The sequence below is a fragment of the Cygnus atratus genome, chromosome 29, assembly GCF_013377495.2.
Source record: "Cygnus atratus isolate AKBS03 ecotype Queensland, Australia chromosome 29, CAtr_DNAZoo_HiC_assembly, whole genome shotgun sequence".
Taxonomy (NCBI): Eukaryota; Metazoa; Chordata; class Aves; order Anseriformes; family Anatidae; genus Cygnus; species Cygnus atratus.
In genome coordinates this window covers 2,500,495-2,511,093 of record NC_066390.1, presented here as the reverse complement: position 1 = coordinate 2,511,093, position 10,599 = coordinate 2,500,495, and the positions used below count along the sequence as shown (strand labels likewise).

The 10,599-nt window shown below is 61.1% G+C and overlaps 1 protein-coding gene across 1 annotated transcript; it reads left to right on the top strand.

The window, feature by feature from the left end:
* The first annotated feature begins 5,907 nt into the window (after window positions 1–5,907).
* On the top strand, window positions 5,908–10,292 carry LOC118260671 (keratin, type II cytoskeletal 4-like). The gene is made up of 9 exons (XM_035571084.1): window positions 5,908–6,450; window positions 6,825–7,039; window positions 8,123–8,183; window positions 8,568–8,663; window positions 8,759–8,923; window positions 9,095–9,220; window positions 9,454–9,674; window positions 9,850–9,884; window positions 9,991–10,292. The coding sequence occupies exons 1-9, from the start codon at window positions 5,908–5,910 to the stop codon at window positions 10,290–10,292; spliced, it is 1,764 nt and encodes a 587-aa protein (XP_035426977.1).
* Window positions 10,293–10,599: the final 307 nt, after the last annotated feature.

Below are 10,599 nucleotides of genomic sequence, written 5' to 3'. Positions count from 1 at the left end.
CGGTGCCGCCGAGCTGGGGCTGGCGGTGCCCGGGGCTCCGAGGAAGGTGCCACAGGGGAAACTCAGGCACGGGGGGTGGGCTGGGGGCAGGGGGCATGGGGGGGGTCGGCTTTTTTGGAGCTGGGGTGGGACTTTGGGGGCAGGGCTGCGTCTTGGCATTTTGGGGGGCATTTGGGGATTTGGTCATTTTTGGGATCAGGGTGGGATTTTGGGGTGCTCACCCCCACCCCGTGCCATTGCCAACCCAATCCCAGCGCTCGCCATGTCGGAGGGGATGAGGCAGCACCCAGAGGTGCTGGGGGGGGGTTACACCCAGCCCATCACCCCCCCACAAGAACGTGCAGACCCCAGGGGTGAGCCCAGCTGGAGGGGGGCACTGCCAGTGCCCCAAACTGGGGACACCGGGGCTTGGGGACACCAAAGATTGGGGGCATCGAGGCTCTGGGACAGCAAAGTTTGGGGACAGCTGAGGATTGGGGACAGCAAGGCTTGGGGGGCACCAAAGACTGGGGACACCAAGGTTTGGGAACATCAGGGCTTGGGGACACTGGGGCTGGGGACACCAGGGCTTGGGGACACTGAGACTTGGGGTTACCAAAGACTGGGGACACTGAGGGTTGGGGGCATCAAGGTTTGGGGACACCGAGGCTTGGGGCTACTAGGGCCTGGGGACTTGCTCCGACCCCCCTGGTGAGTTCGATCTTGTGCCCCCCCTGCAGGGCCGTGTCCCGGGGGGCCGTGGCGGTGCCGGTGCTGCCGCCTCGGCTCTCCCCGTGGGAGGTGCCCGTGACTCAGCGGGGCGGACGTGCTGGGGCCCCGTGCGCGCCCACGTGCTTCGTGGGGGAGGAGGGGGGGGCAGAGCCTTTTGGGGTGTCCCGGCATCGGGAGCGAGGAGCTGGAGGCCTCTGGTGGGCTCTGGGGGTGCTGGGTGTGGGGTCCCCTCCTGCCTGGTGGGGGGAGCAGGGGGACAGCATTTGGGTGCTCCCCAAAATTTCCCTCTCTGCCAGCACCGAGCGCCCGCAGCTGTCGGCCGGTGACCCCCATCTGGGCCAGGCTGGGCTCCTTCACCCCAAAACCTCGGGGCGGCTTCGGGGTCCCTTCACTGGAAGCGAGCAGAACGCAGGGAGGAGAGAGACCCCCCCCCCCAAAACCCAGGGGTGTGCCAAGGCGGGGGTCTTGGGGATTCCCCCCTGCAGCACTGTGTCCTGCCCTGGCAGGGGGACCCCAAAACCCTTCTCCCCCTGCCCTGACCCCACTGAGCCCTGGCTGGGAGCGGCGAGGTGGGCACGGGGCGACGCCGGTGGCGGGGGGCTCGGCCAGGCGTGGCGGGGGGCACGGGGCCAGCAGCAAGCTGGGGCTTGCTGACGAGCTTTCGGCTGTAATTAGCGGTGGGGCAGGATCCGCCCAAAGCTCCTCGCTTGGTGTTTTCACACGCACACCCCTTGCACCCTTCCCGGCCCTTGGGGTGTTTCTCCTCCCCAAATCCCTATGGACGGGTCCAGCCCCAGGGCCTGGGGGGGCCTCAGAGGGTGCCCTGCGTTCGTGGGCCCCCCCTGGCCAGCACGGGATGGGTGGACAGACAGTCGCGGGGACGTCCCATGGGCTCCTGCCTCCGTCCCCGAGGGGCTGGGGACGGCCACGTCCCCTGGTCCCTGCCCTCCGTCCCCTCCCGGCTGGCTCTCGTTTTGCTTCCTGGTCCATTTTACCTGGTTTCTCCCCAAAATGTGCCATTTCTGCTGATTGGAGGGGAAAGCCCCCTGCACCCTCCACAGCTGGCACTAGGAGCAGCTTTGCCATTTCCCTGGAGCTTGGAGGCTTCAACCCCATTTTCCCTCATTCCTTTTCACTGAAATCCAGCATCCTGGCCCCAAAGAGCACTCTGGGGTGGGGAAATGCTTTGTGCCCCCAGCCCTCGAAGCAAGGCCATGTAAATGTGCACCCCCTTCGTCCCCACCACCCCCATATTCAGCACAGACCCTCACAGCTCCGAATTGGCCCAAATTCGGGTGTCCCTGCTCATGTAGCTGCAGGCAGCCCCGAGTGCTCCCAGTCCTTTTGGGGTGCTTGGAGAGGGGCCGACGGTGCTGGGGGGGGGGGGTCCTGAGTGCTCTGGGGTTGTGTGGCTCTGAGCGTGGCACCAACACCCAATTCTCACTGCCTGGCAGCCGGGGCTCAGGTTTTGCACCATTTCTGAGGGACAGCCGGGGGGGTTGTTCCCTGTCTCCCCGAGGCCGAATTCCCCAAATTGTCCCCACGAGGCCACCGAGGCGGGAGGGGGCCGGGTGGCTGGGGGAGCTCCGTGCCCCTGCCGGCTGTGGTGGCGCCTGCGGCGCTGCAGCAGGCACGAGTGGTCAGCAGCATCGCCCTCCTCGCACGAGTTATCGCCCTCATTAACATCTCCTGCGGAGGGCCGCGGGTTCCCAGGGGAAGGTGTTGCCTGTGAGCTACGTCGGAGCAGGGTTGTTGCAGCCAGAGCCTCCCGAGCGAGCGCCCAGGGCCCTCGGCCGTGCGCAACGGCAGCAGTGACAGCCCTAGGTGTGCCGCCGTCTTCTGCAACAGCCGCCTTTGATCTCGCTCGGGACCCACCTTGTTATTTCTGCTTTGTGCTTCCCAGCCCAGGCCCCAGCCCTGCAATTTGCCTGCTTACTAATTGCGAGCTGAGCGGCTGAGTCCTCGCTGCCTGACGAAGCGGGCTTTGCTCTCCCTGCTGCCTCTTTGGGGCGAAAGCGGGCCGGTTTGTGCTCCCCGGCCTTTCCCCCGCGGAGGGTGCCGAGGGATGCTGCGGACTGGGGGCAGCCCACGCTCGAGGCACCCTGAGCGGGCAGAGCCTGCACTGCTCCCCCCTCTCCCCAGTGCCAGTGGCGGAGCCGCGGCTGCGCCATCGAAGCGTGGAGCAGCCCCGGGCGCTCCCCTGCCCGCTGCACTTCATTCCTTCCTCTGCCTCCTGCTTTGCATCCCAGACCGGGCGGGGTGGGCTGAGCAGCCCCGGGGCACTGGGGAAAGCGAGCAGCTGAACTGGGGAGCCCGGTGCCACCTCTGTCCCCTACCCACCCGTGGCTTTTGTGGGGCTGCGAGGAGCTCGCGTGGGGCTGGACGGCTCCTTGCGCAGCCCTGTGGGTGCTCCTGGAGGTGCTGAGCGCCATCAGCTCCCATTGGGGTAAATCACAGGACCACGGGAGGCTGCCGGAGTTCAGGAAGTGTTTGGACAACACTCCCAGACACGTGGTCTGGTGTTTTGGGTGGTCCTTCGGGGACCCAGCAGCTGGACTTGATGGTCCTGGTGGGTCCCTTCCAACTCGGATGTTCTGTGATTCTGTGGGATCATCTGGGTTGGAAAAGACCTTCAGGATCACCGAGTCCAACCACTGACCCGACCTCTCGAGCCCCACCACTAAGCCATGCCCCTAAATCCTGGTTTATGGGATCCCACCACAGTCACCTCCTGCTCCCCCACGGAGCCCCACAGACCAGAGAGGTGGCACCTCCCTGTGTCCCCATGCCACAACCGTGGTGGGCCCCAGCCCCATGGTGCCACCCCAGGGTGCCGGGGATCTGCCATAAGTGGTGCTGAAGCTCCACAGCCGCGCGTCCCAGGAGCTCATTAACACTGCAGTGAAACCTCTGGGGATCAGGTTTCACTGCTGGGATGGAAAGGAGCCGGCTATTTATATCGTCCCATGGGAAGAGCCTATTTCCCCTCCGCAGCCTCTAAGCCTGGCCTAGCAAAGCTCGTATGCATGTGTGGGTGCCTGGGGGCTGTCCCGTGCCCAGCAGGAGGAGAAGTCCCTCGGCAGGTGGATGTGTGAGGGCATGGTTGGGGAGCGGTGGGGTTCCTGCAGCAGGTCCTTGGGGGTCTGGGTCTGTAGCGATGGAGCCGCCCGGTTTTAAACCATGCCTGGGGATTTTGGCTGGGTTTCTGGTGTAGGAAAGCGGCCTGAGCTGCTGCGTTTGGGGACGTCTGACCTCTGCTGCGTGCTTTGCTGCCTGCAGCGGTCCCATTTGTGGGGTGGCACTGCAGGAGCCAGATCTCTGCCCTGCACCCATGGTCCCAGGGGGGCCAGCTTCTCCCCCAGGGCTCCCCGGGCACCCACGCTCCTGCAGCCCTGGTGCAGGATGGATGGAGACGCTCGCTCCGGGGTCTCAGATGGGTTTTCCCACCCCAGCAGAGGGCTAGGACTTGATGCTCAATGGATGCTTCTTGGGCAAGTGTCCGGCCAGGCAGGGAGCCAGCGCTGTCCGCGGTGCCCGTCGAAGCCGCCCTGGGAGCTGCCGGCACTGCGCCCGCCGGGCTCCGGCAGGTTCGCACGGCTCCTCTGCCAGTTACGCAAGGTGGAGGCGATGCAGCTGCCACCGCCCTGCATAAAGCAATCTCGGGGTGCCCCCGCAGCGGCCCTTTCGGGAAACGGGGGATCCCAGAGCCCTGGGGAGGGAGGGGGCTTCCAGAAAGGACCGGGGGGGGGGTGTCTCACGCCGAGGCTGTGTGCATGGGGGTGGCTGAGGGAGCAGGAGCTCGTCAGCTTCTCCCCGCCGCACAAATCCGCTTGGGCTGAGGGTGCCGCAGCTCAGCGAACGCTGGATGAGGTTCAGGAGGAAAAGCCCCCCCTGGACCAACTGCCCATCCGCGGGGATGCCTCAGCTCCACTCATGGGCCCCAGTTTGCACGTTTGCAGGGAAAAAGAAAGGAGGGAACAGGCTCGGAGCTGGAGCTGGCTCCCCAGACCTCTCCCATGAACGTTTCCAATAAAAGAGCTAATTACAGAGTGCGCTGCTAAGCTGCCTTTTATTGTCAGGGCTGCACTTGCAGCTTGTGGTTTGGGGGGAAGTCTCTTTTTTTTTTTTTTTTTTAATAGCAGGATAAGTGGCGAGCCTCAGTTTGATGGCACCTCCAGACACCTCTGCTTATTAAAATATAAATTAAAAGTGGTTAAGCAATTAAGCAGTCTTTTTCAAAACAATGAGAGCTTGCCCCCTGGCTTCCTGCCCTCCAGGGATGTGGAAGGGGAAAGAGGGGAACCTGGAGCCCGGGGTGTGGAACCCAGGGGTACCCTGGTGGTACCCAGCCCACCTCCAGCCTCGGCACCAGCCTGGTGGTGGGATTGGGACCTGCTGCCGCAGGCACAGCTCATTAGCACCACGACCCTAATGAGGTGCGGTGAAGGGGGTGCAGTGTGGGAACCCGGAGCTGCTCTGCGGACCCCTCGTGTCCCTCCGGGCTCAATTCACCACACTCGGGGTGATCTGACATGCCTTTAAAGCCTCCTAAAAAGTCTTCTGTACTGACACCAGGCTCGTTTGGTAACCCTGCCAAGGACTAATGCTCCCCGGGCTCCCTCCCTCATTGTGAAACAGTTTTGGACAAACCAAGACAAAGCTCCCCGAGCAGAAAGTTGAACCGGAGTGCATCTGGGGCTGTGATTGGGAAACCAGGTTTTTGTTGGAATTCAGTGAACCTAGCACCTGCCATGAGGCTCAGAATGAATGATTTAGCTAAAGCAAGGGTCCCCCTTGAGGGTGTAACATGTCAAATAATTTGTAGTGCTTTGTCACTGCCATGAGAGCTATAGAAAGGCCCGTGATGAGTTGACAGCTCCAGCTAAGGGAATTTGAATGGGGGATGCGTTTCCAACACCAACAATAGCTTTGTTTTATTTTCTTAGCTATCTAGGGAGTGTTTTGAGGCAGGTCACGGTGATGGCAGAGAGGAGAGGGGAAGGCATGGTTCCAAGCACACCTAAAACAATTAATAGAGTAAAACCCAACTTCTCCACTCCCCTGACACCCAGCCAACTCCCTCAGCGCATAAAAAGGGGAATCGAGGCACGGTGCGGCAGGACAGACCTTCTTGTGCTTTGCAGCCCTCCGGACGCAGTTCTCCTCTATCGGCACCTTCGCTCTCAACCCACCGCTATGTCTCGCCAGTCGTGTGGCCTCAACAAGGGCTTCAGCTCCAGCTCTGCTTGCCTGGGAGGAGGGAGGAACAAAGTCTCCTTCAGCTCGGTGGCCCGAGGAGGATGCCGGGGCTCTGCCGGCAACGCTGGCGGCTTCAGCAGCAGGAGCCTCTATAGCCTGGGAGGGAGCAAAAGCACCTCTCTGGGAGGATTTGGTGGAGCTGGGGCCTGCAGAGGCTTTGGGGCTGGAGGCCAAGGAGGCTTTGGTTACGGTCTTGGTGCTGGGGCAGGATTCGGTGGTGGCTTTGGTGGTGGGGCTGGGGTCGGCTTCGGCGGAGGCCTCGGTGGTGGTTTTGGTGGCTTCAGCGGAGGGTTTGACGGTGGGATGGGGGGGCAAGGCTTCCCTGCCTGCCCGCCAGGCGGCATCAGGGAGGTGACCATCAACCAGAGCCTGCTGGCCCCCCTCAACCTGGAAATCGACCCTGAGATCCAGAAGGTGCGAACGCAGGAGCGGGAGGAGCTGAAGACCCTCAACAACAAGTTCGCCTCCTTCATCGACAAGGTGAGTGCTGGGCTGGGCCCAGGTGTGGTTGGGGCACCTCCCCATGCCCCTTGTGATGTCCACGGGGTGGCTACATGGCCACCAGAGAGCCCAGCAGGCTGGAGAAGTGACTTCTGCAAGGGGCAGGGGACACTGGGTTTCTCTGTGAGATGGGAGAGGGGAGGCCACCCGCCGGTGCCCACTCAGCCCAGAGCTGCTGGGATGGGTTTTCCCATTGCCTATGGGACCCTGGGCAGGCTGGGAGCACTTTGAGGAGAAGAGAACATGTGGAAGGGCTGAACTCATTAAATGCAGGCGATGGGGACAAAAAATGAATAGAAAGATGCTTTTGGGAATGGTCTGACCTTCTTTCCCCCACCCCTGCGCTCGGTTAGGTGCGGTTCCTGGAGCAGCAGAACAAGGTCCTGGAGACCAAGTGGAAGCTCCTGCAGGAGCAGAGCCCGAGCACGGGCGGCCGGAGCCTCGACCCCTACTTCGAAGCCTACATCAGCGGGCTGCGCCAGCAGCTGGATGGGCTCTCAAGCGAGAAGCACCAGCTGGAGCTGGAGCTGAAGAGCTTCCAGGACATGGTGGAGGAGTTCAAGACCAAGTACGTTGCTGGCAGTGCGGGCGCGGTGGCACCTCCTGGGTTTTCTTTTTGGCAAAGCTTGGGCTGAATGGGTTCACGTCCTGGATTCGCTTGTGGCTGTGTCCAAGCTGGGGCTGCTTTCTTACAGGTCTGATTATTTTCCACCAGCTGCACAAGGCTGCGTGCAGAGCTGGTCAAAACTCCAGACTTTTGCCATTCCTCTTTTTTTTTTTTTTTTTTTTGCGTTGTGGCAAAAAAAAATCAAAATGAAAACTGCCTTTGAACAGACAGAAAATTCAAGCAACCGCAGGAATGAACTATGTTCCACTTGTTTCGGTGATTAAATAATGTAAAATGCTATGAGGAAGTTGCCACCAGCTGTGAGTTTTGACAGCAGGGGCCAATTTTTCAAGGTGTGTCTTGGTGCGTATTGTCTGAGCTGCGGCTGTCACCGAGGCAGGATCTTCTGCTGTTTGTCTTCCCCACTTAAGAATCTGTGACATTATGATTTAATGAACCAATTAGACCAGTTGCTAAATTGCAGCGTGATTTCCTCATGGATTTCCTCATGGACTCCTTAGTTAGATCTTCCTTCGGAAATACGATGTGGAGGGAAGGATTATTTTCCCAGTATTATTTACGGGATTAATTTCTCTGGTTGGAAAAGCAAGAACGAAGCCTGGAGAAACGTCTGTGCTGAAAGACTTGCAAAAACCTGGGGGAAAGGAAGCCGGGGGCTCTCCAGGAGCACCCAGATCCCTCCTCTGCTGAAGCCGAGGGCCAGAAACTGGCTGCGTTTTGGAGATGCTCTCCGTGCTCTGCAGCAATTGCCCGCTGAGCAAGGGGCCAGATTCAGCCCTGGCTGGAGGCTGGGGAGTCCGGGAGGTCCTGCAGGGTCCTGGAGGTGCTGCAGGGACCAGCAGGGCATGGGGCAGGAGGCAATAGGGTGCCCGGGGTGGCTCGTGGGGAGGCCGCACTGCTGCTGCCTTCCCCCGCAGGATGAATTTTGCTGCGCGTTGCTCTGAGGCCAGCGGCCTCTGGCTGCCAGCGGCGGAGGCAGAGCCAAAGCAAGCAGAGAGATTCGATCTCCCTCGTAATCAACAGGTACGAGGAGGAAATCAACAAAAGGACAACTGCGGAGAATGACTTCGTGCTCCTGAAGAAGGTAAAGCGCTGGGCTGCTTACAGCAGGAGGACAAAGCACTTGCAAAGGCGAGGGCAGATTTTAATTGAGCTTGTGCCTCATTAAGAAAAGGGGAGCTGAAGCCTGGAGAACCTTAGGGGCAAAGGATGAGGAAGCTGGGAGCTGCTGCTGCTGGCCAAACCTGCAGCACAATAACCAAATTATTGCCTTTGTCGGCATTTTCTGAGCACTTTGTTATGTTCAAATTTAATGCAATGCCCCGTGTGCTCGGAGGCTGTCTCAGCCCACCCATGTGGGTTGGTATCTGCGTTAGCACAGAGTGGGGCCCTGAGATGTGCGTACAACCAGGGGCTGGGGCTCGGCTGCCTGGGGCAGAAAGCTTCCACCCCCCCCTTTCTGCTGCAGGACGTGGATGCCGTCTACATGACCAAGGTGGAGCTTCAGGCGAAGCTGGACTCCCTGGCGGACGAGGTCAACTTCATGAGGAGCCTCTACGAAGCGGTAAGGGGTCCCAGGGGCACGGCGGGGCAGAGAGGGGCCGCAGCACCCGAAGGAGGTCATGGCGGGGCTGAACCCGGTGCTGGTGTGGGTTGCAGGAGCTGTCCCAGATGCAGAAGACCGTGTCCGACACCTCCGTGGTCCTGTCCATGGACAACAACCGCAGCCTGGACCTGGACAGCATCATCGCGGAGGTCAAGGCACAGTACGAGGAGATCGCCAACAGAAGCCGGGTGGAGGCAGAGACCTGGTACCAGAGCAAGGTGCGGGCTCCACACGGGGCTGGGGCTGGTGGGACTGGGGAAGCTGGTGGGACTGGGGAGGCTGGGGCCATGCTGGGAGCTGTGGAATCAGCCTGAGCAGGGTCTGCCATGGGGTGGTGCGGAGAGCCCGGTCGTGCTGCGCCTCACGTGCTCCTCTGGCTTCTGTACCAGTACGAGGAGCTGCAGGTCACAGCAGGAAAGCACGGAGACAGCCTGAAAGACACAAAGGCTGAGATATCTGAGCTCAACCGCATGATCCAGAGGATACGGGCTGAGATTGAGAGCGTGAAGAAGCAGGTAAGGCTTGCATTTTGGGGAAATGGGTAACTGGTAGCTGGTAACTGGGTAATTGGTAATGGATTCTGGTAAGTTCCTTCAGAGCTCCCCTACACTCCATGCTCTGGTCAGAGGCTGCTGTGTTTGGAGCAGCTGAGCCCAGGAGGTGCGGGCACGGAGCGCAGTGTGCCCAGGGACCACGGGTGCTGCGTGCCTCCTGCCCCACTCCTCGCATCCTTGGCTCTGCCCCGCAGTGCGAAACCGTGCAGAGCTCCATCGCGGATGCCGAGCAGCGTGGGGAGCTGGCCATCAAGGATGCCAAAGCTAAGCTGACCGAGCTGGAGGCGGCCCTGAAGAAAGCCAAGGCAGACCTGGCCCAGCAGCTGCGCGAGTACCAGGAGCTGATGAACGTCAAGCTGGCCCTGGACATCGAGATCGCGACCTACAGGAAGCTGCTGGAGGGCGAGGAGTGCAGGTGGGTGCAGGTCCAACTGAGCTCGACTGCATCCTGCTGGGTCCATGGGAAGGATGCAGCACTCTGCATCCCCTCTGCTAAAATATGAGCAGTGCTGCAGTGCACTACGCTCCTACGGACCCTGACGGACTGAGCCTGGCTGCGTGGCGCTGATATCCTTCTCTTTTCCTTGCAGGATGTCTGGAGAGTGCCAGAGCTCCGTGAGCATCTGTAAGTACCACTCTCTGCTCCGATGGAGCATGGGGGGCTGTGGGGGGTGCTCCAGTGCTTTCGGCCCCATCGGAGTTAATCCCACACCTCCTGCTTGTCTCTGCAGCCGTGGTGGGCGGCAGCAGCTCTGTAGGAGGTGGATACGGCGGCAGCGGAGTCTACCTCGGAGGAGGAGGAGGAGGAGGAGGAATGGGATTCGGTGCTGGAAGTGGGAGAGGCAGCTGTAACACAGGCGGTGCTGGCTTCTGCTACAGCTTAGGAGGGGGTGGATTTGGTGCCGGGGGAGGATTTGGCTCCGGAGGGGCAGGGTTCTGCTCTGGAGGGGCAGGGTCCAACTCCGTCGTGGTGGGGTCTGGCAGCATCCTGAAGAAAAACAGCAGCTCCATGTCTGGGTGCCGGCGGGTCTAGGAGAGCGAGCTAACCCCCCTCCCCAGCACCCAAAGGAGAAAGGCAGCAAACCCCACCACGACCACCGCCACCCCTCCGCCGCAGAGGCAGGGGCCATCCCCCCGTTTGGACCAGACCCCGTCCTCCTTCAGAAACTGCGTGGGAAAGTGATGCTCAGCTACATGCACCATCTGGGACTGCTGACAAGCTCAGCAGTGGGCTCAAGGCGGTCTCACTTCCCCGGTCCTCGCCTTGGGATGCTGCCGGGCTGCTGACTGTGGGGCCAGGAGCTGCCATTTGAAAGCACCCCTCCCCCCCCCCCCCCCCG

Excerpts from the sequence above, each read along its gene's own strand:
- LOC118260671 (XM_035571084.1), top strand. The coding sequence starts at position 5,908 with ATGTCTCGCCAGTCGTGTGGCCTCAACAAGGGCTTCAGCTCCAGCTCT. Across the intron at positions 6,451-6,824 it reads TCGCCTCCTTCATCGACAAG|GTGCGGTTCCTGGAGCAGCA; the intron begins GTGAGTGCTGGG and ends GCGCTCGGTTAG. Across the intron at positions 9,675-9,849 it reads CTGGAGGGCGAGGAGTGCAG|GATGTCTGGAGAGTGCCAGA; the intron begins GTGGGTGCAGGT and ends TTTTCCTTGCAG.